General features: G+C 53.9%; 6 protein-coding genes across 6 annotated transcripts; 5 read left to right on the forward strand and 1 right to left on the reverse strand.

Moving 5' to 3' along the window:
* Nucleotides 1-883: 883 nt before the first annotated feature.
* On the forward strand, nucleotides 884-1,635 carry SCP_1005520 (hypothetical protein; the record flags this gene model as incomplete). Its single annotated transcript, XM_027762416.1, has 2 exons — nucleotides 884-1,409; nucleotides 1,475-1,635. 2 exons carry the CDS (start codon nucleotides 884-886, stop codon nucleotides 1,633-1,635), a joined length of 687 nt encoding a protein of 228 aa, XP_027618217.1.
* A 1,169-nt stretch (nucleotides 1,636-2,804) lies between these two features.
* Nucleotides 2,805-3,770, forward strand: SCP_1005530 (hypothetical protein; the record flags this gene model as incomplete). Its single annotated transcript, XM_027762417.1, has 1 exon — nucleotides 2,805-3,770. The coding sequence occupies one exon, from the start codon at nucleotides 2,805-2,807 to the stop codon at nucleotides 3,768-3,770; it is 966 nt and encodes a 321-aa protein (XP_027618218.1).
* A 752-nt stretch (nucleotides 3,771-4,522) lies between these two features.
* Nucleotides 4,523-7,015, forward strand: SCP_1005540 (hypothetical protein; the record flags this gene model as incomplete). The annotated part of the gene is made up of 8 exons (XM_027762418.1): nucleotides 4,523-4,537; nucleotides 4,586-4,603; nucleotides 4,660-4,760; nucleotides 4,820-4,971; nucleotides 5,031-5,190; nucleotides 5,243-5,356; nucleotides 5,418-5,576; nucleotides 5,629-7,015. The coding sequence occupies 8 exons, from the start codon at nucleotides 4,523-4,525 to the stop codon at nucleotides 7,013-7,015; spliced, it is 2,106 nt and encodes a 701-aa protein (XP_027618219.1).
* Nucleotides 7,016-7,246: 231 nt separating this feature from the next.
* SCP_1005550 (NADPH-dependent diflavin oxidoreductase 1) lies at nucleotides 7,247-9,538 on the forward strand (the record flags this gene model as incomplete). Its single annotated transcript, XM_027762419.1, has 10 exons — nucleotides 7,247-7,402; nucleotides 7,458-7,732; nucleotides 7,805-8,086; nucleotides 8,143-8,270; nucleotides 8,321-8,493; nucleotides 8,551-8,700; nucleotides 8,766-8,874; nucleotides 8,927-9,070; nucleotides 9,119-9,338; nucleotides 9,394-9,538. The coding sequence occupies 10 exons, from the start codon at nucleotides 7,247-7,249 to the stop codon at nucleotides 9,536-9,538; spliced, it is 1,782 nt and encodes a 593-aa protein (XP_027618220.1).
* Nucleotides 9,539-10,583: 1,045 nt separating this feature from the next.
* SCP_1005560 (SWI/SNF-related matrix-associated actin-dependent regulator of chromatin subfamily D member 1) lies at nucleotides 10,584-15,540 on the forward strand (the record flags this gene model as incomplete). Its single annotated transcript, XM_027762420.1, has 32 exons — nucleotides 10,584-10,824; nucleotides 10,971-11,169; nucleotides 11,228-11,314; nucleotides 11,369-11,434; nucleotides 11,489-11,536; nucleotides 11,588-11,604; nucleotides 11,653-11,756; nucleotides 11,816-11,917; nucleotides 11,966-12,060; nucleotides 12,113-12,178; nucleotides 12,240-12,323; nucleotides 12,381-12,428; nucleotides 12,490-12,551; nucleotides 12,610-12,671; nucleotides 12,743-12,820; nucleotides 12,902-12,975; nucleotides 13,035-13,050; nucleotides 13,110-13,160; nucleotides 13,224-13,328; nucleotides 13,392-13,402; nucleotides 13,454-13,539; nucleotides 13,592-13,645; nucleotides 13,705-13,753; nucleotides 13,808-13,884; nucleotides 13,935-14,239; nucleotides 14,295-14,529; nucleotides 14,582-14,729; nucleotides 14,786-14,839; nucleotides 14,897-15,016; nucleotides 15,080-15,108; nucleotides 15,166-15,239; nucleotides 15,445-15,540. The coding sequence occupies 32 exons, from the start codon at nucleotides 10,584-10,586 to the stop codon at nucleotides 15,538-15,540; spliced, it is 2,943 nt and encodes a 980-aa protein (XP_027618221.1).
* Nucleotides 15,541-16,382: 842 nt separating this feature from the next.
* On the reverse strand, nucleotides 16,383-20,538 carry SCP_1005570 (TPR-like protein; the record flags this gene model as incomplete). The annotated part of the gene is made up of 18 exons (XM_027762421.1): nucleotides 16,383-16,490; nucleotides 16,542-16,618; nucleotides 16,678-16,777; nucleotides 16,831-16,955; nucleotides 17,011-17,439; nucleotides 17,494-17,617; nucleotides 17,677-17,768; nucleotides 17,819-17,915; nucleotides 17,971-18,296; nucleotides 18,351-18,452; nucleotides 18,507-18,594; nucleotides 18,675-18,812; nucleotides 18,867-19,349; nucleotides 19,402-19,525; nucleotides 19,588-19,859; nucleotides 20,063-20,210; nucleotides 20,263-20,446; nucleotides 20,508-20,538. 18 exons carry the CDS (start codon nucleotides 20,536-20,538, stop codon nucleotides 16,383-16,385), a joined length of 3,048 nt encoding a protein of 1,015 aa, XP_027618222.1.
* Nucleotides 20,539-21,528: the final 990 nt, after the last annotated feature.

A 21,528-nucleotide genomic window follows, 5' to 3' on the forward strand; every position in this document is an offset into this window, starting at 1 on the left:
GCAGGTCAGGGATTGCAATGGCTAGCGGTGATGGAGTTGAGCGTCGCTGCCATCCCATACTGGCCGCATATGTCGGGGATTATCCGGAGCAATGTCTAGTGACCTGTGCGTACACCGGAGACTGTCCTGTGTGCGACTGCCCCCACGATGATCTTGGTTCTTTTCCTTGCGAGTACGACTATCGCGACCTTGATGCTGTCTACGAAGCACTGGATTTATTAGGCTCACCAAAATTCAATGAAGCCTGTGAATCTGCCAACCTCAAACCCATACAGCATCCATTCTGGGAGAAATTACCGTATGTCAACATCTTCCTCTCCATCACTCCCGACATTCTTCACCAGCTGTACCAAGGAGTGGTAAGACACCTTCTGTCATGACTCACTGATGTATGTGGTGCGGCCGAGATTGATGCACGTGTGCGACGTCTACCTCCGAATCACGATATCCGCATCTTCCACAAAGGGATCACAAGTCTTTCACGAGTCAGTGGGACAGAACACAAGCAAATGTGCCGTTTCCTGCTTGGTCTAGTCGTTGATATTCCTATGCCCAGAGACCTGTCAGCAGCGCCTCTAGTTCGTGCGACGCGGTCTATTCTGAATTTTCTATACCTTGCACAGTATCCCGTTCACACCGAGGAGACCCTACAGGCTCTGGACGCGTCGCTTGTGGAGTATCATGCCAACAAGTATATCTTCATGGATCTGGGAATACGTGATCAATTTAACATTCCGAAGTTTCATTTCCTCGAACACTACGCCCGTAGCATCAGGCTTTTCGGCACTACTGATAACTACAACACGGAATCCACTGAGCGGCGTCACATCGATTTCGCCAAGGATGCCTATCGTGCAACAAATTGTAAGGATGAATTCCGCAGATGACGAAGTGGCTAGAGCGGCGCGAAAAGGTGATCCACCTTGCAAAGTACATAATCTGGCGTTCCCACCAAGCCGTGTCAGCCGAAAATATCATCGCGGTTGCATACGAGCGTCGTTGGGAGCCGCCAGACATGGCTTGCGCTCTTCACCAGAAGATGACTCGGCATCCCACTCGCAAGGGTGTCGACCTTGAACTCCTCGCCTCACCGTCGCATTATGGTGCGACATTCTTCGTCCCGGCTCTCGCCCGATTCATTGCTCAGTACAACAACCCCACACTCTCAATCCAGCAGATTGAAGAATGCGCAGCAACGATCCGTTTTCCCTTCCACTCGGTTCCAGTCTTTCACAAGATCAAATTCTGGAATGAAGAGGTCCACGGCAAGGAGACTTTGGATTCTATCCATGCCCATCCCCGCATCTTCGATAAAGATGGGGATGTCGTAGTCCCTGCCCCTTTCGACACTGCACTCATCCAGGTACGTGCCGCACGACTCGAAGACTTAGTGGGATCGACCCTCCAAGGTACGTATGTAATGAACTCTGTTAGCACGATTGTGTCTCTGACCTGAGGTTCTTGCTCCGCATAGCGAAGCGCGTTGGACAGATTCGTTTAAAATTTTGTCTCTGCCGTCGTCAGCCTTGGGACTTTTTCCTCATAACAGTCCTCCACCTCGCCACCTTGCTTACGTGGAATGGTTTTCGAAATTCACGGCATCTCCTGACGCAAACCTCAAGATGTACAAGGTAAAGCAGACACTCAAAGATGGTGCAAGGCTCGCTTCTGTTGTGCCTCTGTCACTGATCCAAATCAGCGTTCATCTCCTACCAAAATGGAGGCGTGCCGTACCTGCTCACTGGACGAGTGAGAACGTCCTCGACCAATGCTCTACATTCTACGTGAACCCCTTCAAAAATCGGCATACCTACTTCAATTTATATTGACATCTTTGTGCATCGGTCGTGAACTAGTAGCGTACACAATTCACATGTTCCAGTAGTAATTATTAGTTTTTTCAATGTGATTATTGTCGAAGCCAAAGGAATGAGCACGCTTTCCTACAATTCACCGGAAAACGTCAAATTTATACGCATTCTCTACAATTGGACGGTCCTATGAATTCTTCACAATGGCGCCGGGAGGTTTTTCCTGATGCCAGTCAACTGGGCAAACAACCACCAAGCAGGGTCCCAGAATCGGACCAGGCATCAGGGAAACCCCACTTTTCCTTAAAAGGACACTTAAATAACTTACATGGACTTATGGTCGTTATTTAAGGACATAAGGACAAAAAGGGCCTAAGGCATCTTCCCTGAGTGTCTGAAATTCGACTTATTTAAACACTTATGGCCTTAAATAGGGGTTGTCGGACCCAAAAATCTAAATAAGTCCATAAGAGAAAGTTGGGAGTGCCCGCTTCTTGTCCCCGCTGGCACCACCCGCTTCTTGTCGCTGTCGACATCGTCGGTAACCGGGAACCAGGACCAGGACCCGCGGACGTAACGAGCGAGCAGGTGAGTCGGTTGTTTGCGATGCCTACTGAGTACTGACGCGCCAGAAGCTTGCAAAGTTGCGTACAGTGCGTCAGGTTCATTCCGCAGGTACGACAATATACTGAGAACTGAGAACATTTCGCAGGAAGCAGGTGAAGTGAGTCCATCACAAGACAGGACCATTTTCATGGACAAGTATTGTGAGTTTAAATTGAGCACGATATTTACCTACACGGACAGCATGGTCTCTTTCTCACCACGTACACAGAAGTGATAAACCCTTCTGCGGTCTCTGTATCTTCGAAACCTCCATTATCTCAGCCCTTGTTTGTCATGCCACATTTCGGCACTAAAAACTTAGGCCAATGTGAAGGAGACGCAGTCGCGGTGGATAATGCGCACTTGAAGACCGAGTTAGAAAACACAATGGTGAAGAATGACATTCAGGTGAAGGAAGAATTAGTGGAGCAAATTCTCGGCACCTTGGACGAAGGGAATGTCAAGCATGACTGGCTGGAAGGTCTATTATATGCACGGTACGGGTTCATTAACAATCCGCGCTACGAGGAAGTCACAAAGAAAGTCCTGGAACCCAAGCATGTCATGGGTGCACTCGCTGAGAAGCAGTATAGGTTCGAGGTCGAAGAGATGGGTCATGGCATCATCCATTTTGTCTCATCTCTCGCGAATGCTCAGGTGCCCGAGGAACAATGGGATCTCTGCGAGAAAAATCCCGCATATGTGCTGGAGATCCACAAACCTATGTTCAGAGTCCAGCGCTACAAATTCGCAGACAACTCGTGGGGATATGCGCTGACGCCGGTCAAAACTCGGTTGATAAGATCGTGGCAAATTGTCGTCCGCGATGCGATGGCAGTCATCCAGTGTGTCCGATGCGAATGGGGTCCATCCTTGGAGGAATTGGCCGCGGAATACGTACGCATTGGAATTCCCTTCCAGACTCTAATGAGCGTGGCGATGGACCGCGTGCAGTGGAGGGACACCGGCTTATGTCCGAGCGTGCCCCGCCGCTCGAAAGATTTCAAAGCCACTCAGGAAGAGTACGACATATACGTTCACCGCCGTGACCAACTGCTATCGCAGCCGCGGGCCCGCGCCGCTGCACTAGCGGGAGGAATTCTCTGGCGACTCAGCAGAGAGGCATTGGAACACCGCAGAGATGTTCCGCTCGGTCCGTCAAAGGAGGTGACATCTTATTACGGGCCCACTGCTGGGGAACAATCGGGCACGCTTGACGATACACTCACGGAAGATGAAATCAAAATTTTACACGGCATGTACTACGTGGAGACAGGGGAGTCTGCAGTAACGCTATGCCAAACAAGCTATTACTTAATATCTATACAGGTAATGGTGGCGGGAACCAAGTAACTCATGTCTCCTGGTGGCCTTCACCTGACATCTGGAAGAGCTGTGGCCTAGATGTTGGGTACTGGACATCGGGGGCCGAAGCGTGGTTTCAGAAGAGGTTAGAGGAGATGAAAACAGGGAAGGCAACCGTTGAGAGTCAGGGCTCGTGGAGGTCAAAGATGCGGTTCTACAAGAAAAACTCTTGCGCCGTGATCAAGCATACAGAGCGGATGTGTGCGGACGTCTTGCAGCACCTCCTGTAGTGTCTACAAAGCTGACATCATTTCTCGAGGTTGTACTGTGGAACAATTCGCGCGCGGAGAAGCCGCGCTGCGGCTCTCTGAGCTGTATCCGGGGGTCCGAATGTTGAATGTAGTTTCTTGTGTTCTTCACGTATAAGGACAGTAGACCCGTGTCGTGTACAGCTTCTGCAGAGCTCGAGGAGAGCACGAGTGGGTAGAAAGATTCATAGCCGTAGCGCCGTCCTCATGTCCGGGGTGACCGAAATTCGAGAGGTTCGTCAGAGAATGGATGCTGCGCCTTTAAGTCAGGTTTCGCAAATACTCATGGAAAGCTGAATCTCGACGGCGTGTTCGGCTCGTGCCTTTGACGCGGTCAGTTCCCAATATGGCAAGCATAAGCTTCCCGATCGCATCTCTTGCCTGGGCCAATAATTCCCGTTACCGTCATGTGGGGCTCCAGAGTCGAACCACCACCTTCGCGTCACCGTCGTTATTGTTGGTAACCAGTGCGAGGAGCAGCGGACAGCGGACATGGCGAGCAAGCAGGTGAGTTCGTTAGTCTATGTTTGTGATGCCTAACTGACGCGTTAGAAGCTTGGAAAGTTGCGCCAGGTGTGTCGCGTTCATTCGGAAGATGCGACGATGCAGGAACTGAGATCATTTCGCAGTGGGCCGGCGAAGTAATTTCGTCGCGGGACCGGACCATCGTCACAGATGAATTTCGTGAGCTTGAGCACGATATCGAGCTGCGAAGGCAGGGCTTGTGGAAGTGAGTACCAGCTGCCGGTGTGTATGACATTGTTCACGCCTTGTGAACTATGACGGCAGGCTCCATGTCGCATCGGAGGATTGTCACGAAGCCCTCCGAAAGAAGAAGATTTCTGAGGTCATCGAGGACTCCGGGAAAATGCTGCCCATCGACGCGCTAGGCGTGGTTATGATCCAGCACGGGGAGGAGTTTGGCGATGATTCTGCCTTCGGTACTTCTTTGGTCATCTGGAGGGTACCCCGTATATTCATCTTGTCTCATCAATCGTAGGGACATCTTTGGTTAACTTGGGTCGTGCTCACTGCAAGATGGCGACGCTCCAGGAGACGTACGCGATGCTGTTCGAGGAGAACTATATCGCTTCGTTGCGTCGTGCCGAAGACGAGATCAAGGAGTATCAGGTGGTGCGAAAGAAGCTCGAGAGCAGACGGTGCGCATATAACCCGTCCCGTCGTGTATCTGCTTTAATTTGTCTATGATAGGTTAAGCTACGATGCAGCTATCACAAAACTAGATAAGGTGAAGAACAGTAAAAAGGAGAAAGAGAAAGAGCGGATAGAAGCCGAGGATGAATGTGCGAGAGCGCAGTCGCGCTAGTGCGTCCCCGGTTTCGCGTCACTGATGTCGGACTAGGCTCAATCGTTGCTTGTCACATAGCGAAGAGACTGCCGAGGATGTGCGCGCGCGCATGCACGCAATTCAAGACAACGAGGTCTCTCTGTTGCGGGAGCTCTCAGGACTATTGGACGTCGAGATCAATTACGCCGAACAATGCGTGGAAGTCCTGCGGGATGTGAAGTCAGGCTGGGTTGACGAGTAAGTCGCGGTGGTTTTATCTTTGGGACGTCTGGCTCATCAAGTCACGAAGGTCTACACTACAGCAGATGGAACCTCATCGTGGGAAGGCGGGTCCTACGCACTCGTTCATCCGCTCTGCACCGAACGAGCATCGCTCTAACTCTGTACGTTCAATGAAGTCCCTTTCAAAGCACGCAGAGTTGTCGGACGAGTCCGTAGAAGAGCCGTCGAAGGGGATAAGGAGATCGCTGAGTCGGCGAAAGTCACAGGCCAGCAGCAGGGCGCCGTCTCGCGCGCAATCTCGTGCGTCTAGGAAGCGCTCAGACAGCACTGCGACTGCGGCAAGCGAGAAGGACAGAGACAAGACGGACAAGGAGAAGGAGAAAGAGAAGGCCGACAAGGCGCCGCGGAAGATGAGCGTGGCAGGGTGGGCATCCAGTGCGATGAGCTCTGTCACGGCCCTTGGGAAGAAAGACAAGGATAAGGACGCCTTTGCTGCGCTACATGACGATGCTGGAGTCGGCCATCACCCTGGAGACGAGGATTATGCTGACGTGAAGAGATCCACAGGCATGTACGCCAAGAGCAAGAGCGCGCCTGCCACACCGAGTCTGTCTCCTAAGGGGGTCACCCGTATGCCTGCGAGTCAATCGATGTACGCATCCTCGCGATGGAACGCGGCTCCACGCAAGGTTGCGGTGGCGCTGTATGACTTCGCTGCGGGATCGTCGGACGAGCTGACGTTCCGCACGGGGGACCAGATCGTTGTCGTTAACGAGGTGCTCGACGGCTGGTGGATGGGCGAGCTGGGCGGAAAGCGCGGTCTCTTCCCCAGAACGTACACGGAAGTGATCAACCCGCCTTCGCTCTCTGTGTCTTCGAGACCGCCATTACCGCAGCGCCCACCTGTCATATCACGCTTTGGCGCCAACACGCCCTCTACGCTTTCCTTGGACAGCGACGATCCCAAACGCGGGACGGAGCATGTCGGGACGGAGGAATTTGTTACGAGCGATGTGGACGATGAACATCTCTTTGGCGACCACAACTATGCGGGGGTCAGTAGTCCCCTGTACGGCGCGTTCAATCACGACGGTGCAAGCAGCGGTGGGGAGGACGATGAGGAGGAGCACCTCATGCCAATCCGGCGGTCGAAGGACGACGACGATTCCGATACGTGGCAGACCAGCACCTCGTACCTCCCACCGGGAAGGATCTCTGAGATTGCGGTGAAGGCAGCGCCTGCGAAGAAGCCGCCGCCACCTCCTCCCCCTCGGCGGTCGGCAACCGCCTCTCCGTCTGTTCCGCCGGTGCCCAGTCGTCATGGGACAATCCGCTCCAAGTCGTCGCAGGGCAGCTCGGTGTCGCTGGTGGCGTTGGCTAATACTCCCACCAATTCGGTGGGAATGGCCAGGATGACACATTCGCCGTTCGACAGCCCGCGAGACTTTCAATGACATGGATATCGATTCTGCTCTCGTGTATTTCCTGCTGGTTTTCCATAGGACTGAGATATCGGACTTGCTGCGTTTCTGTCTACTCCGTACTACTACTATACTGCATGTCGCTCATGAGCTTGACCTGTTTCTAATACACGTCGAGGTTGTACCTGGTAGCACGGTCAGTGTAATCTAAGCGCTGGGCGTTATCAGATAATACGCCCTCCAGCAAGTCTGATCGTGACTCCGATGTCATCTTCCCCACACGACCGCCTCCCTCGCAGCCTCACCATCCTCTATGCGACGGAGACGGGAAATGCGCAGGAAATTTCAGATCGCGTCGCAAGACAGTGCAGGCGCATCCATCTGGACGCGATAGTGCACAGCATGAACGCCTACGCCCCGGTACGTCCTCGCGGTATTCGACCAACATGTCAACATCATACTCAGTGGTTCCCAGTCGGACCTTATCTCGGAGAACCGCGTGGTGTTTGTCGTGTCGACGACGGGAACAGGGAAGGAGCCACGCGCGATGACGCCGCTGTGGAATATGCTCCTCCGCGCGGACCTCCCGGAGGACCTGTTTGAAGACCTCGCGTTTGCGGTGTTCGGCCTGGGAGACTCCGCCTATGAGAAGTTCTGCTGGCCCGCGAAATTACTGGCCCGCCGGCTCGAGAGTCTGGGCGCGACGGAGATATGTGCGCGCGGCGAGGGGGATGACCAGCACCCGCTCGGGTACGTTGTAGTATCACCTTTAATTTGCCGTGCATTGCAGTTTTGGTGTTACACGGGCTAATGCGTGTTTAGGGTCGACGGCGCGTTTGAGCCGTGGATAGCGAAGCTCGAGGACGTGCTCCTCGCGATGTACCCCCTCCCGCCCGACGTGGTGATCCCACCAGCAGACAGCCTACCCCCGCCGCGCATCTCGCTCTCTGACGCGGACGGGCCGAGCTCCAGTGCTCTCAAGGATCCGCTGGCGCTGGATCGGCGGTACAACACTGCGACGATGTCGTGCAACCGCCGAATCACTGCGGAGGATTGGTACCAGGACGTGCGGCACTTTGAGTTTGACTTCGAGGAGGATGTGCGGTGCGTGCGACTGCGTTAGTCGAGTTTGTTGTTGAATGAGACGAGACGGCGAGCAGGTACGAGCCTGGGGACGTCCTTGTCATACACCCGGAAGCTGCAGCAATGGACGTGGACACCGTGCTTGTAACACTTGGCTTTGCGAACGTAGCGGACGACCCGTTCACGATTACACATGCATTACTAGGTACCGTACACCGACCTACCTTTGACCAGTGATAACTGAGATGCTCGCAGACCAGTCTCTCCCCGATCACCTCCCCCACAGGACCACGCTACGCGCGCTCTTCACGCGATACCTCGACATCGGCGCGGTCCCACGCCGCTCGTTCTTCGCGCTCTTGCGACACTTTGTCACGGACGAGCTCGAGCGCGAGAAGCTGGAGGAGTTTCTAAGCGCGGAAGGCGCGGTAAGTGCTGACCTCTCCCCTGTCGAACGAGACGCCCGCTAATTTCTCCCCTGTAAGGACGAGATGTACGAGTACTGCCAGCGCCCGAGGAGGACGATCCGCGAGGTTCTGGACGAGTTCCGCTCGGCGCGCGTGCCCCGTGAATACGTGTTCGACCTCTTCCCGCCGCTCCGGTCACGCGAGTTCTCCATCGCCAGCTCGGTCAAGGTGCGTGGCTCCTCCCGCCCTTCCCCTGTCCAGCTGCGTGCACCTCTTTCTTACCGCGCTTGCAGCGGCATCCGCGCCAGGTGCATCTGTGTGTTGCGATCGTGCACTACAGGACGATGCTCAAGGTGCCCCGGCGGGGCGTGTGCACGAGCTACCTCGCGCGCTTGCGGGTCGGTGCGTTGCGGGTCGAGTGTTGGTTTAATGTGCTAATTGGTGGGTGGTATAGGCGATACGCTGCGCGTGGGGATACAAAAGGGACTGCTCGCGCTCCCCGAGGACGCGCGGACGCCCGTCATATGCGTCGGCCCCGGGACGGGCGTCGCGCCGATGCGCGCGCTGATCGAGGAGCGCGTATTTGCGGGGTCCACGGGTGTGTCCATTGCCAGTTTACCTCGGGCGTATGTGCTAACGAGCGCAGAAAATACGCTGTACTTCGGCTGCCGCTCGGCGAAGAAAGACCAGCATTACCACCGCGAGTTGGAGGCGCACGCGCAGCAGGGGGAGCTCACGTACCGCGTTGCGTGCTCGCGCGATGGGCCGCCAGGGGTCGCGCGTACGTATGTGCAGGACCTGATTAGGGAGGACGCGCTGCGGGTGTGGGGGCTGCTCGTCCGGGGTGCGTGGGTGTATATATCTGGGTGCGTCCTCGTTTGAATCACGCTTGAGGAGGAGGAGGGCTAAGTGGCCTTGAAGGTCGTCGAACAAGATGCCAGCGGGAGTACGGGGTGCGCTGCGCGATGTGGTGAGGATGGAGGGGGGGAAGGGTGAGGAGGAGGCGCGGGAGTATGTTGGCGCGATGGAGAGGGAGGGGAGGTTGATTGAGGAGTGTTGGAGTTGAGGTTGATGCTTGATTATACCGGACTGGACGAGCCTGACGATAGGTGAATGATGGTAGACCCTGCGCGTGCTGAGATCAGTGGAGGAATCCCCGCACCAGGCTGGCGGTGCAGAGGTCCAGTTGATGATGTGCTGAGATGCAACCCGGTCTACTCAACAGCATCGAGTTCATCTCCTATTTGGATTTCCCATTTGTTCCTCGCTCACGGTGGGTGAAACGTGGTATCTACGTGCGGGACATCCGAATATCAGCTCAGGGACTAGTCGGGCTTAAGAGCAAACAAGGTAGAGCCTCGCTCATCGAGAGGCGACATTGCGCGCTTCATTACAGCGTCTTGTCCTTATACATGCACCTGTGGATGAGAGTTAGTAGAACAGGTGCGGGGAGGGGAGGATAGCACACCTAGATAACGGCAAAGGTTGTATGCGACTTCGAATGGATGGAGAGTATAGACATCGATGGACTGCCGGACACAGTCGACTGTGTACACCCACCTGAGGCTCAGCAGGAAACCGGGCGAAGTGGAGATCCATGCGCGTAGAGAGGATCCGAACGTCGAAGATGCGCCTCGGATATTGACAACTATACGTCCACAACATACGTGACATCTTGCCTGACAACGTACCCAAAACGCACCTCACGAGCGGGTTCCGAGTCTTAGATCCAGCATGTACGAGCCCGTCGCTCGCCGCCGCGCTGCAGTCTGGAAGACGTCTCTCAGCCTCTGAGACGCGCCGAGACGCGCTGCAAATTGCGTTATGACCTTGTTTGCAACCACGGATCCAAGGTAGCTTCGGCTGCGCGTTTCAGCAAAATTTCGGGCCACACAGGCTTCTTCGAGCTCTGTTTGAGGGTGTTGAAGTGGGCTGGAACGGAGTGGACGTGGAACCAGGTGGCGGGTGGGCGCCTATTAGTAGTCGCAGCCACAGGCGCGACACCCGACGGCGCGCGCTGCGGTTCCTTCCCTATTAACACCACAACGTTGACGACGCACCTTTTCACGACGTCAACATATTCGTACTATTCATTAACAACTTTTTAGACAATGTCGCCGTCGAAAGCCCCTGGCGCAAAGCGGCAGTCCAGGGTACTCGCCGCGCTAGACAATCCTGCTTTTTTCTCTCCAGATCCTGCGGCGGCTGTCCCGCCTGTTCCCTCGCAGTCGACCCTAGTAGCGCCCATTAAGAGACCGATTGAACCGCCCCCGGAGCTGCTGGGTACGCAGAAGAGGCGTAGGACAGAGCGGGAGAACGTTCCTGGGTCTGCTATGGACGGCGTAACACCAGGTGGGTCGTCTCTTCTCAGCTGTGACTGGCCACGATGATCCGCAAAAGAGGTCTTAGAAGCGGGGAGAGTCGTATTTTAGCTCATTCTGCAGCATACATGCACCTTTGCTCAGGAATTGTATACTGAATGTTCTTTGTGCCCCTAGCCGGTGCCCAGCTGCTGTCCCAAATCCTCGGTACGCAACCGCGGGGTAGCCAGCCTTCGCATTCCGGCGGCAGCGGTGCTCCCCCGGTCGTAGTCGGCGGGGTTATCGGCGGGATCGCGGGCAATGGTTTCCACTTGCGGTACGACGCGGAGGCGCCGGTGCATCGCATCGACATGGGCGGCCAGGACCAGAATATGAGGTGCGTGACGCATTTTCCTGTAGTGGTATTACTGAAATGCGGGTGTGTGTGCGCACAGAATGGCAGAGTTCGTGACGCGGACGATCGACAATGCGTCGCATGGGATTACCGTCAAGGCTGCGATGGAGAAGCTCGGGCTGCACGAGTATGCTTCTGTTGCGCATGTATTGATTTTGGTGTGCTGAAATTTGCGTGGTAGTGCTCGCGACCTGCTCCCGGGTCTCGAGGTGCGTCTCTTGCCGCACCAGGCTATTGGCGTGAACTGGTAAGTATTGGTCCCTACCTCTCCGCTCTCCGGCGCAGAACACCGTTTCAATAGGATGCTCGATCAAGAGCGCAATACTCCGCATAAAGGCGGCATCCTAGCGTACGTCTCCTCCCCTCCCTTTGTTCACCTTCTTATATTAGCTCTGCGCAGAGACGACATGGGTCTAGGTACGTTTGTCTCGACGACGTGATATTAGGTATTAACGCGTGATACAGGCAAGACCGTGCAAATGATTGCGACGATGGCGATGAACCAGCCCGGCGAGGGCGACACGCACCGCTCGACGCTCATCGTCGTCCCCGCCGCACTGCTCCTCCAGGTAACGTTCGCTTTCAAATGCGCGTTCCGAACGTGATATTGACTACGTGACGCGCACAGTGGAAGGAGGAAATCGAGTCGAAGACGAACGGGATGTTCTCCGTGCACATCCAGCATGGACGCGAGAAAATCAAGTCCCTCCCAAAGCTCGCGGAGAAAGACGTGCGTTCCCCACCACTTCTCTGTTGCTATAACGCTGAGAAATGGCAGGTGGTCATCACGACGTACCACACCCTGAACTCGGACTTTGCCGTTCCGTCGGACGTCGAGAGCTCAGACGAGATGGACTGGATCGTCACAAACGGGTACGCGTCGCGATATGTGCGGGAGCTGCTGATGCTGACTGGATGTGCTAAGCGGTCTGATGGCGCGCATGAAATGGTTCCGCGTCGTCCTGGACGAGGCGCAGTTCATCCGGAACAGGTGAGTGTCCGTCACCCGTCCCGTGCGGACGTATCGAGAGGTCTGAGCCGACTTCGAATAGATCTACACGCTCGAGCAAGGCTGTCGCTATGCTCCGCGCGAAATACCGGTGGTGCCTCACTGGTACGCCTGTCACGAATACACTGTAAGCACTCGCGGATCTCGCTGGTGCGAGAGTTATTAGCTGACTTGGGATCTCAAGTGCGGACATTTATGGCCTCATTCGGTTTGGGCGCTTTCGTCCATGGAAGTACGTGTCGCCGCCTCCTGCAATTAGCATTGGAGATGTTGCTTAAGGACGCGATTTTCAGTGATTGGGAAGACTTTAACGCGTATATCGCGAAGGTGCAGCTCGAGGACGCGCCGCTTGCGGGTACGTCGCCTCGGTTCGTTCCTAGCTCCGTACACCGCATGACCTAGGTACATGCTAGGTCTTCGCGCCCAGGAGGTGCTGAAGCCGCTCCTGCTCAGACGGACGAAGGACGCCGAGCTGGTTAGTATAAAGTTCATTTATTGATTTGGGTCGTTGGTCTTGACATTGCATTATCCCTACCTGGATTGTAGGAGGGACGTCCGTTACTCCAGTTGCCTGAGAAACACATCGAGCTGGTCACGCTCGAATTCTCCGAGGAAGAGCGGGAGGTGCGTTCTTCTACGGCTGGTCGTGGTTCTGATATAAACGTTTACGTTTCTTCGGTCCTGCGCGCGGCGGACTCGATATAGCTTTACGACAGCTTCGAGAAGCGAGCGCAGATCCAGATCAATAGGTTCATTCGGGAGAACACGATCGTGAAGAAGTGCGTCCTCCCTCACTTTGCTGTTCTTCTACTGACTCGTCTGTCTCTCCTGTGTATAGTCATACTGCAGTGCTTGTGAGTCTGCTTATATGGTTAGGTTCCGTTGAATCCGACGAGTGACGGTCGGTGTACAGGTCCTGATTCTGCGCATGCGCCAGTTGTGCTGCCACCCGCACCTCATTCTGGTATGCCCTTCGGTCGTTGGGCAGTTCCCCGTTCGTGATGTTGACGCCTCGTTGGACTTTTAGAGTCTCACGGAAGGCTTTGAAGACCCGACGCTACTTGTTGGGAGCGATGCCGACAAGGAAATCGCCCGTGCGAACAAGCTCTTGGGTGCACAGTGGGTCATGGAGGTATGTCCTCTCGTCGCATCAGCGTCTGTAGTCCAAGACTTATGCATGACACGGCGTTGTTAGGTCAAGAAAAGGTGTGTCTAGTATAGAAGTTGGTTAAATGCCCCCTAACGGGGCTATGCAAGATTCATGGCGCGTGCTCGTGCAGCGCAGTTCGACTTCGGCGACGAGGACGACGAGACTGAGCCGACTTGTCCCGTCTGTGGTGACCGTGAGTAACCGCATTGTAGCAGCGTTCGTTCTGGCTGACGTACGCCCGTCAGTGTTCATGAACGACAGTGGTCGCCTGCTTGCATGTGGCCATGAAATCTGCAACGGTGCGTCTTCCACGCTATTGCAGTTTTTTTGCGAAAGTTATTTAGAATTATGTTGGTAGATTGTCTGGATGCGCTGGGTACCGCACCTATCATGCATGACGGCGAGTTGTATGTATCCGAAGCTCCTGCTGGATAACGTTTTTCTGATAACTTGACCCGCAGTGGTCTCGGGGACGAGCAGACGAACTTGCGCATCGAGAAGGAGTTCGAAGCAGCCGCGGCTAAGGGTCTCCGCCCATGTAAGTTCTTCTCACATACGTCTAATCTTTGCGTAACCGATGTCCTGCAGGTCCCACCTGTAAGAAGATGAACGACCTGCGGCCGACACACGTCTTCAGAGCGTCCGCGTTCGAGCCCGCGGCGGACGAAGTGCGCATGGCGATGCAGCGCGCACGGGAAGCCCGCCGCCGCGCGGCGCCCGGACCGCCGAAACGTGTCGTGCGCAGGTCCGAGGTAGAGGAGCTCATCGAGCTGAGCGATAGTTCGGACGAGGACTTGCCGGATATCTCGCAGCTGCTGGCACGGGAGGGGAACAAGAAAGGGAAGGGGAAGGGGAAGGGGAAGAGGGTCGTGAGTGACGACAGCGATGCTGAGGTGCGTTTGTCCTTGTGTCTGCCTGGAGTGAGGAAGGGTGCTGATATATGTGTAGGGCGCGCCTGCTGCAAAGGTGAAGAAGGAGACGCGCACGGATAAGGGGAAGGGGAAGGGGAGGTCGCGCGATTGGGACTCTGACGACGACGCGCCGCGCAAGGTGTCGGGTGACCTGCTCGCAACGTGGAACCGCGGAGACAACAACATGGAGCCGAGCACGAAGATGCTCGCGCTCATCGAGCTCCTGCAGGAGTGGGAAGCCACCGGAGACAAGACGATAGTGTTTTCGCAATGTTGGTACTGTCCGGTGCTTGCTTTTGGCTTTTTGTTTTTAACTTAGACTAGGGACGTCGATGCTCGATCTTGTCGAGACGCTGTTTGCGAGGTATGGGATACGGAGCCTGCGCTATGACGGGAGAATGGGCCGTGAGGCGCGGGAGATGGTGCTCGCCCAATTCAGGAAGTCTGGTGGGCCCAGGGTCATCCTCATCAGGTGCGTCCGCTGCTCTCCATGCGGCCCTACTACAAAATTCACGTCACACCTCACAGTATCAAGTGCGGCGGCGTCGGCCTGAACCTCGTTTCAGCAAACAGGATCATCAAGTGGGTGTTTTTATTTTGATGAGAGGCTGTAGGGCCCACTTTCTGATATGTTGGCAGCCTCGATCTCTCGTGGAACTATGCGTCCGAGTCCCAGGCGTACGACCGTGTGCATCGGCTCGGACAGGAGAAGGAGGTCTTCGTGAAACGGCTCGTCGTGAGTAACACCATTGAGGAGCGGTACGTTCTTCACCTCTCAGTTTTACTTGTCCCGGAGGCTGACGTGGTGCGTTTATCTTGTAGGATGCTGCAATTACAGGAAACAAAAGTCGGTAGGTGGCGTAGCATGATTGTTTTATGCTTGGCTAGTGCTGATGATATTTATGCAGGTCTTGCGGAAGCGGCGCTCGGTGAAGGGACAGGTGTAAAGCTACATAAGCTGAGCGTGAAAGAGCTCAAAGATGTGCGTGTTGCGTCTTTTTCCTGTTCCTACCTTCGCCATATTGGTCCTTGTTCGAGGCATATTTTGATATTCTCTTCCCATTGCTTCCCTTCTCATCCTTGCTCATTCTCTTACATTGCCATTCCCCTCTCCTCTGTTCTGGTGTTCTCTCCGAGTGATACTTGTTTTCTTTGCGGTGACCATGCTGATGATCCGAATCTCCTAGCTGTTCGGCATGAGCAAGAACCCCAACAATAATGCCGCCGGAAATCGCTTGCGGCAGACAAGGCTTGACGCTAATTTGGATTCAGATTCAGATTGAGCTCGAGGTTCTGTGTGCGGATCCATGGCGTGCTGGTGGTGGTGTGGTGGTATTAGAAAGCTTAGTGGATTTATGCTAATTGTATTGTTATCCATCCGTTATAACTGCTGAGGGGTTTGTGCTTATAATAGTTTGGTTAATTGTGCTTACCCCATGTGGGGATTGTATGTGTCTGAGGTTAATGCCATTGATGAGAGGGATCTGCATGGAGGTATATATGTGTAAGTGCTAGCTTGGAGGAAGGACCAGGGATGTAGACGACGCGGGACAAAGGCTTCGCCTTGACCTTCGATGCCTTCGAATCGCTGAACTGTTCTAGTTGTACTTGCAAGGATTTGTCCTGAGCAACAGTGAACCTATCATCCGTGAACGGGATCTGCGATGCAATCAAGACATCGTTCACGGATTTTTCCCTGGAGTACAGAGACCAGACGGAAGGGGCGACGGGTCTGCTGAGTCTCCCGTACCGCTTTCCCACAACGTCGGCTATCCAGACGGGACGTGGTTAGGTGTAGGTATTACCTGCGAGAGTGAAGAGTATCTTACCAAATTCGAGATAGTTGGGATAGAAAGAAAAGACATGTTCAGCGAACGTGTACTCAAAGTTAGATGGAATATGATCAGCGTGGGAGGGAGGTGGGGTTACGGTACAAGCGCTATCTGCTGCTTGGAAGAAGTGGCGCACAAGTTCGAATTGCAACGGTTTCGCCAGCCTCTTGATCGACGGGCATACATTTGGCTACCTGGTTCAATTTGCAATGCAATGGATACGAATATGCTCCAGGCCAGAGGCGACTAGTGATACAAATGGAATAACACTATGAATAACTTACAGGACTAGATCATATGGACAACCATCGACGGTACAGATTTTGGGCCAGAGCTGTCGCACCCGTGATTACGAAAATCAGAGACAGGTTATACGCAGCCTCTCGGGCGAGCCCGAAGTCCTGGAGAAGAAGATGGGAGACCAACAACAAGGCAAGGCATACATTACATACCCGATCGTCGATTTTTAGCCTCTCCTCTGCGATCTCCAAAACTCGTTCGTAATGGCGGACAGCGAGAGAATGCAGTCCTGTACGGATGATGACGTCATTTCATGGCACATACGAGTTCTGACCGTGCTGCTAATACCTAACTGCTGGAACGCCCGTCCGAAATTAAATTCCACCTCGTCCATTCCGACGGCGTCACATCCACGCAGCGTACGATAGCGAGTAAGGAATGCCATCCCCTATTGAACCCGTCGCTTAATTAGCGAACAGCTAGCAAGTGTAGTAATCCAACCTGTGCGATCAGATGATGACGGTTGTCCGACTGACGCTGCATTGCACGTCCGAGCGAAGCGATAGCCGCGCAAAGACAAATCATAGGATCATCAGGGCAGTAGTCATAGGCATGCAACAGATAGACTACCGGGTTTCAAGTCAGCCGCGCCAAATTATTCAAACTAGACATAACACGTACAGAGAGCACTTTGGTAGCTCTTTGCCGCAAGACAGATCTGCCCGTAAATCGCAACGCCGATAGGATTGTCTTTCGTCGGCATACGCCGGCTCTTCTCCGAGTCTGCAGGAGAAATCTCAGCAGGAATGTCATCTTCGTCGTCGACGTCATCTGCGTCTACTTTCGAGGAAGCACTGCCCAGACCATATCGATGCAGAGTATTGTTCCATTTGAGCACATCCTTGTTCTTCACTGCTGCATCTGCGAGCTTGAGTTCGCGCTGCAAATGTTTGGTCAAGGTCGATGCCAGAAAGGCATCTGTCGCATGCAAACCGCCGCCTAGCGAAGCGACTAGTATACGAAGAGCTTCATTATTGAACTGGTGTCCGTTGATGAGCTTCCGTGCTTGCTCGACCACGGTCATGTGTTTATCAGCACGGAGGGCGCAAGCTGAATTATAACTTGTTCAGGCAAAGCAGGCCGGGTCCGCATTGGAAAACTCACTTATCAGCGCAAGTCGTATCGTGTCCTGAGAAGCGCGACTTTGGTACGCGTTCGAATAAGTGATATGGCGCAGAACCTCGATTGCTTGGTCGTATTGATTTCGTTTCGTGAGCAAGAATGCATACTGAACATGGTTGACGCAATCAGAAAGCGGCGGAGACGCTGTAGGTGATAATACTCAACGTGCATGAACAACCGAAGCCAGTCGTCAAATGATATCGTGCGGAAGGTATCGACACCTTCCGCCCTAGATTTTCGCGTAATAGAGTCCCGCCCTGCTCAACAAATTGCAGTGAAAGGCTTGATCGCATGGCGTAGAGCTTACCGAGCTCGAGCTGCAGGCGAGACGCCATACTCTCTTCGCTCGCTTCTGCCGTCTGCTTTCTGGAGCTTCTAGGGAACATCCCCCTGAATCCTGAATGCTAGATCACACAAGGGAATAAGCACGATCTCCGCGGAAGGACATGCTAGACCAACCCTGGTGGTAAGAAATAAGTTCCTTGTTTCCCTAAACGACTCGACCAGCTTTTCCGCCTCGACCAACCACTCTCGCTCTGCCGCCTCCTCGCCTGCGAGCATGCCTGCCCAGAGCTCTTTAATCCTGTGGAATCCCTGCACGACTTCACGCTCATTCACCGCCTCAAGCTCTCGCAGCTGCGCTGGAGTGAGTTTGTTCGCGGCTTTAGCGGATGCACTCTTCCCTTTGGCCCGGGCTTTCTCTTCGAAAAGTGAAGTAGAAGCATCGTCTGTTTCACCACCCTCTGTGACTTCTTGACGCGGTCGCTTTTTCCGGGAATCAATGACTAGCAGAGGTCGTCAACTTCTTCGCTAAGGCCTCGGCAAGAAGTTACGCTCACCCTGTAGCACTAAGTCGAGAGCTTTTCGCGGCTCGTTGAGAATCTCATAGATTTCGGCGAGCTTCATCTTGGCTTCGTTGTGTGTCGGATCTGCGGTAATGACTGTGAAAGTTCCAGTATGAAGATGAGCATTTTCTTGAGAACATTAAAACCCACTATGCTCGTATACTTCGGCGGCTTCCTTGATATCGCCCATCATACGTCGGCACGCCGCAGCTTGGAGAAGTACGTAGAGACTGCTCGTCTATGGTTCCATCCAGTGCACATAAGCAGGACATTCGCATCGCACCACCGACTAAAGATCACGATGAATCAACCACTTACCCCCGCATCTCCGCCAAGGGTCTCATAAATGTGACCTGCCTCGACATATAGCCCACGCTCAAAATATGCATCAGCGATTTCGGCAAACAGCGGGGCGTACTCAGTGACGTCCTGCGATAGTACAATGTTGGCATGCATCTGAGAATTAAGATGAAGACGTGAACACTCTCCGTGGTAGAAAGAAGAGCTGACCTTTCCCTCATCCACTTCGCCCATCTTGATCCTTGCGATAGCCAACCTGTGCCGCGCATTGACGTCCAGTGGGTACATCCCTGGCTGAAGCTCGCCTTCTGCGCCCCTCATGCCCTCCGTTGTATCGTACTCGCGATCATCATCGCAAACATCCCAAAATTTCTGCTGCCCCCTTCCCTGCAGCCAGCGACACCCACCCCTGATAGTCTCCACGGCTTTCTCATACTCCCCAAGCGTGTTGTACAAGTCGGCGAGGACAAGCAGATACATCAGGCCAAATCCACCGCCAGGAACCTCTCGCTGCTGCTCGGCGTCATATCCGACACCCGCTGGAACTGTAACCTGATAATGTGCGAAGGCATCCCCAAAGAGAGATGCGCACAGAGCGAGGTCGGACAGCTCGATCAGGATGGGACGGAGCTCGTCCAGGACGACGAGATGGTGCGGTAAGCGTTTCAATATCGCAAGAAGCGTTTGGCGTGCCTGACTCAAACTTGAACCAGAATTTGGCTACTTAGCATGGTGACAGCCCTACCGTTTTGAGTTCTCCAATATCTTTTGCAAGTGTCGCCCGATCCCAAAGCGCGTTGACGTTGCTTGGATCGAGGCTGTACAGTTTTCCGAAGCAATACAGCGCCTGTTGGTTGTATCCAAGGGCCCTGAGCGAAGACAACAGACATGAGCTTTCAGCGAAACACGAACGGCGCACAGAAATACAAACATCGACTGCCTCGCCAGCTGATCCCACTCATCCGCATCGTGGGTCAGGTGTGCCGCCATAATGCGCAGTTGCAACGCCTTCTGCGGCTCATTCAAGTCTTCATAACACTGCGCGAGGACGGACCATGCAGATGAGGCGCGAGGCTCGATGCGGATGACTTCCTGCATTACGCGCATGGTCTCGGGGACGTTGTTGTCCACGTATGCCTGATTCCCCTGTCCGATGAGAAGGCGGACTTCTTGAGACAGCACTGGCCCCGGATGTCTCCCGTGCTTTTATAAGGATCAGTACGGGACGCTCTTCCAAAAAAACCGCAGTAGGCCAGCGAAGTGAGGCGTACTACTGTGGCAGAAAGGACAACCAATGTGTTCGCCAATCCCAGAAGACGATGGCCGCCGGTCACTGACTACTTGCACTCCACACAGTAGTCCAGCCCACTCGCCAGAGAGTCCTACGACGACAGAATGACACTCGCCTTTTTCTTGGTACGACCTACGCCAGATGCTGCACGTAAGTCGCTGAGAAATTCGGCCTCTTTTTCCTCGATATTCAAGTCCCAATCTTTGCCGAGCATGCCGGAACTGGACCCATCCCCAGCCTTGCGAATGTTTTGGACAAGACGGCTGCGAAACAGGTGAATAAATCGCTCAATTCTGAATTATGGGAAGCACACACTCAAAATCTCCTTCTATACGCACTTCGGCAAGAGAATCGCCCAGTGAGAGCGTTTCGGCCCTTCCACTCGTCGTTTCATCTTCCTCAGACTCAGACTCCTCTTCCTCGGACCCGTCATCTTCGGCGGCTTCGTACTCGTCGTCGCTACTTTCTGCAAACTCTGGATCTTCCGAACCATCGTCGTCTATGTTTCACACTCTAGCTGTCAAATCATATCTAGAAGAGCCAAATGCGAAAAGACAGACCCATCACGAAGCTTGAGCAGGACGGTTGCATGTTGATTCAACTTCACAGCGTGTATACGAGGTGTCTCAGGTCTGATTGAAATTTGAAAATACTAGCACAAAGGGCTTCAGGTATTATGGAATCGATAGGGAACGGTGAACACACCCTATACTGGTAATTGGAATCACGCCCGACCTGTTCGTTTGAGCTCTATGCTCCGGTTTCGGGATATACTCAATAACTTTCTAAACACTCGAAAGCGGAATGTACGGTGGCTGAATCTGGTTGCGGCTTTCTGGAAATGGGTCTTGAAGATTGCACTACGACTGCACAACTTCTGATCGATGTTGTGTTGATTGATAACAAGACGGTCGAACAGGGTTCTCTCCACAGTCAAGTAAGTGTTCTGTACATCGTGTAAACAGAGCAACGATGTGGATATTCAGCAGCACGCTTTGTGCATCCTTACTCGATGATCGCTGAGTCAGCGTCGGTTCCGTCCTTGCTCTTCGTCGCGACTCACAAATGGCGAGCTCGTCGCTCGAAAGGCCCTCGCATGGTATGTAGTACTCATTCATGCGATTAACATCGACGCGATGTCTAAAGTCCGAATTTAACGGGTCCCCAACTCTTATTGTTTCCAACGGTGACGTCGGACCCATACCTACCATCGTACTGACAGCCTTACTGACTTGACCTCTCACTAGCTAGCCATGAGTCCGCGACACGAACCTCGAATGACGACTAAGAGTATGTTGGTTCCTTCGCACGCAATTGCTTCGAGTCTCTTGCGTTGACAAATTAATTTAACGAAGCGCTTCTCGACAATTTGATGCTGGAAGAAGTCGTGGTACCGGCCCTACCTGGAGCTGTGTGAAACTTTGGGAACCAATTTCACTAGACGTGAATGTCTTCACCGCAAGACTCACCCTCCAAGCTCGTGCGCACTGCCCTCCTCGAACAGGCAAATATTATCAGAAAAACGCGTAGGCTGTTAGGTCAATCGAATGTATGTGGTTTGTATCTAGATCCGATATGCTG

Source organism: Sparassis crispa (genome assembly GCF_003851025.1).
Source record: "Sparassis crispa DNA, contig_000009F, whole genome shotgun sequence".
Lineage (NCBI taxonomy): Eukaryota > Fungi > Basidiomycota > Agaricomycetes > Polyporales > Sparassidaceae > Sparassis > Sparassis crispa.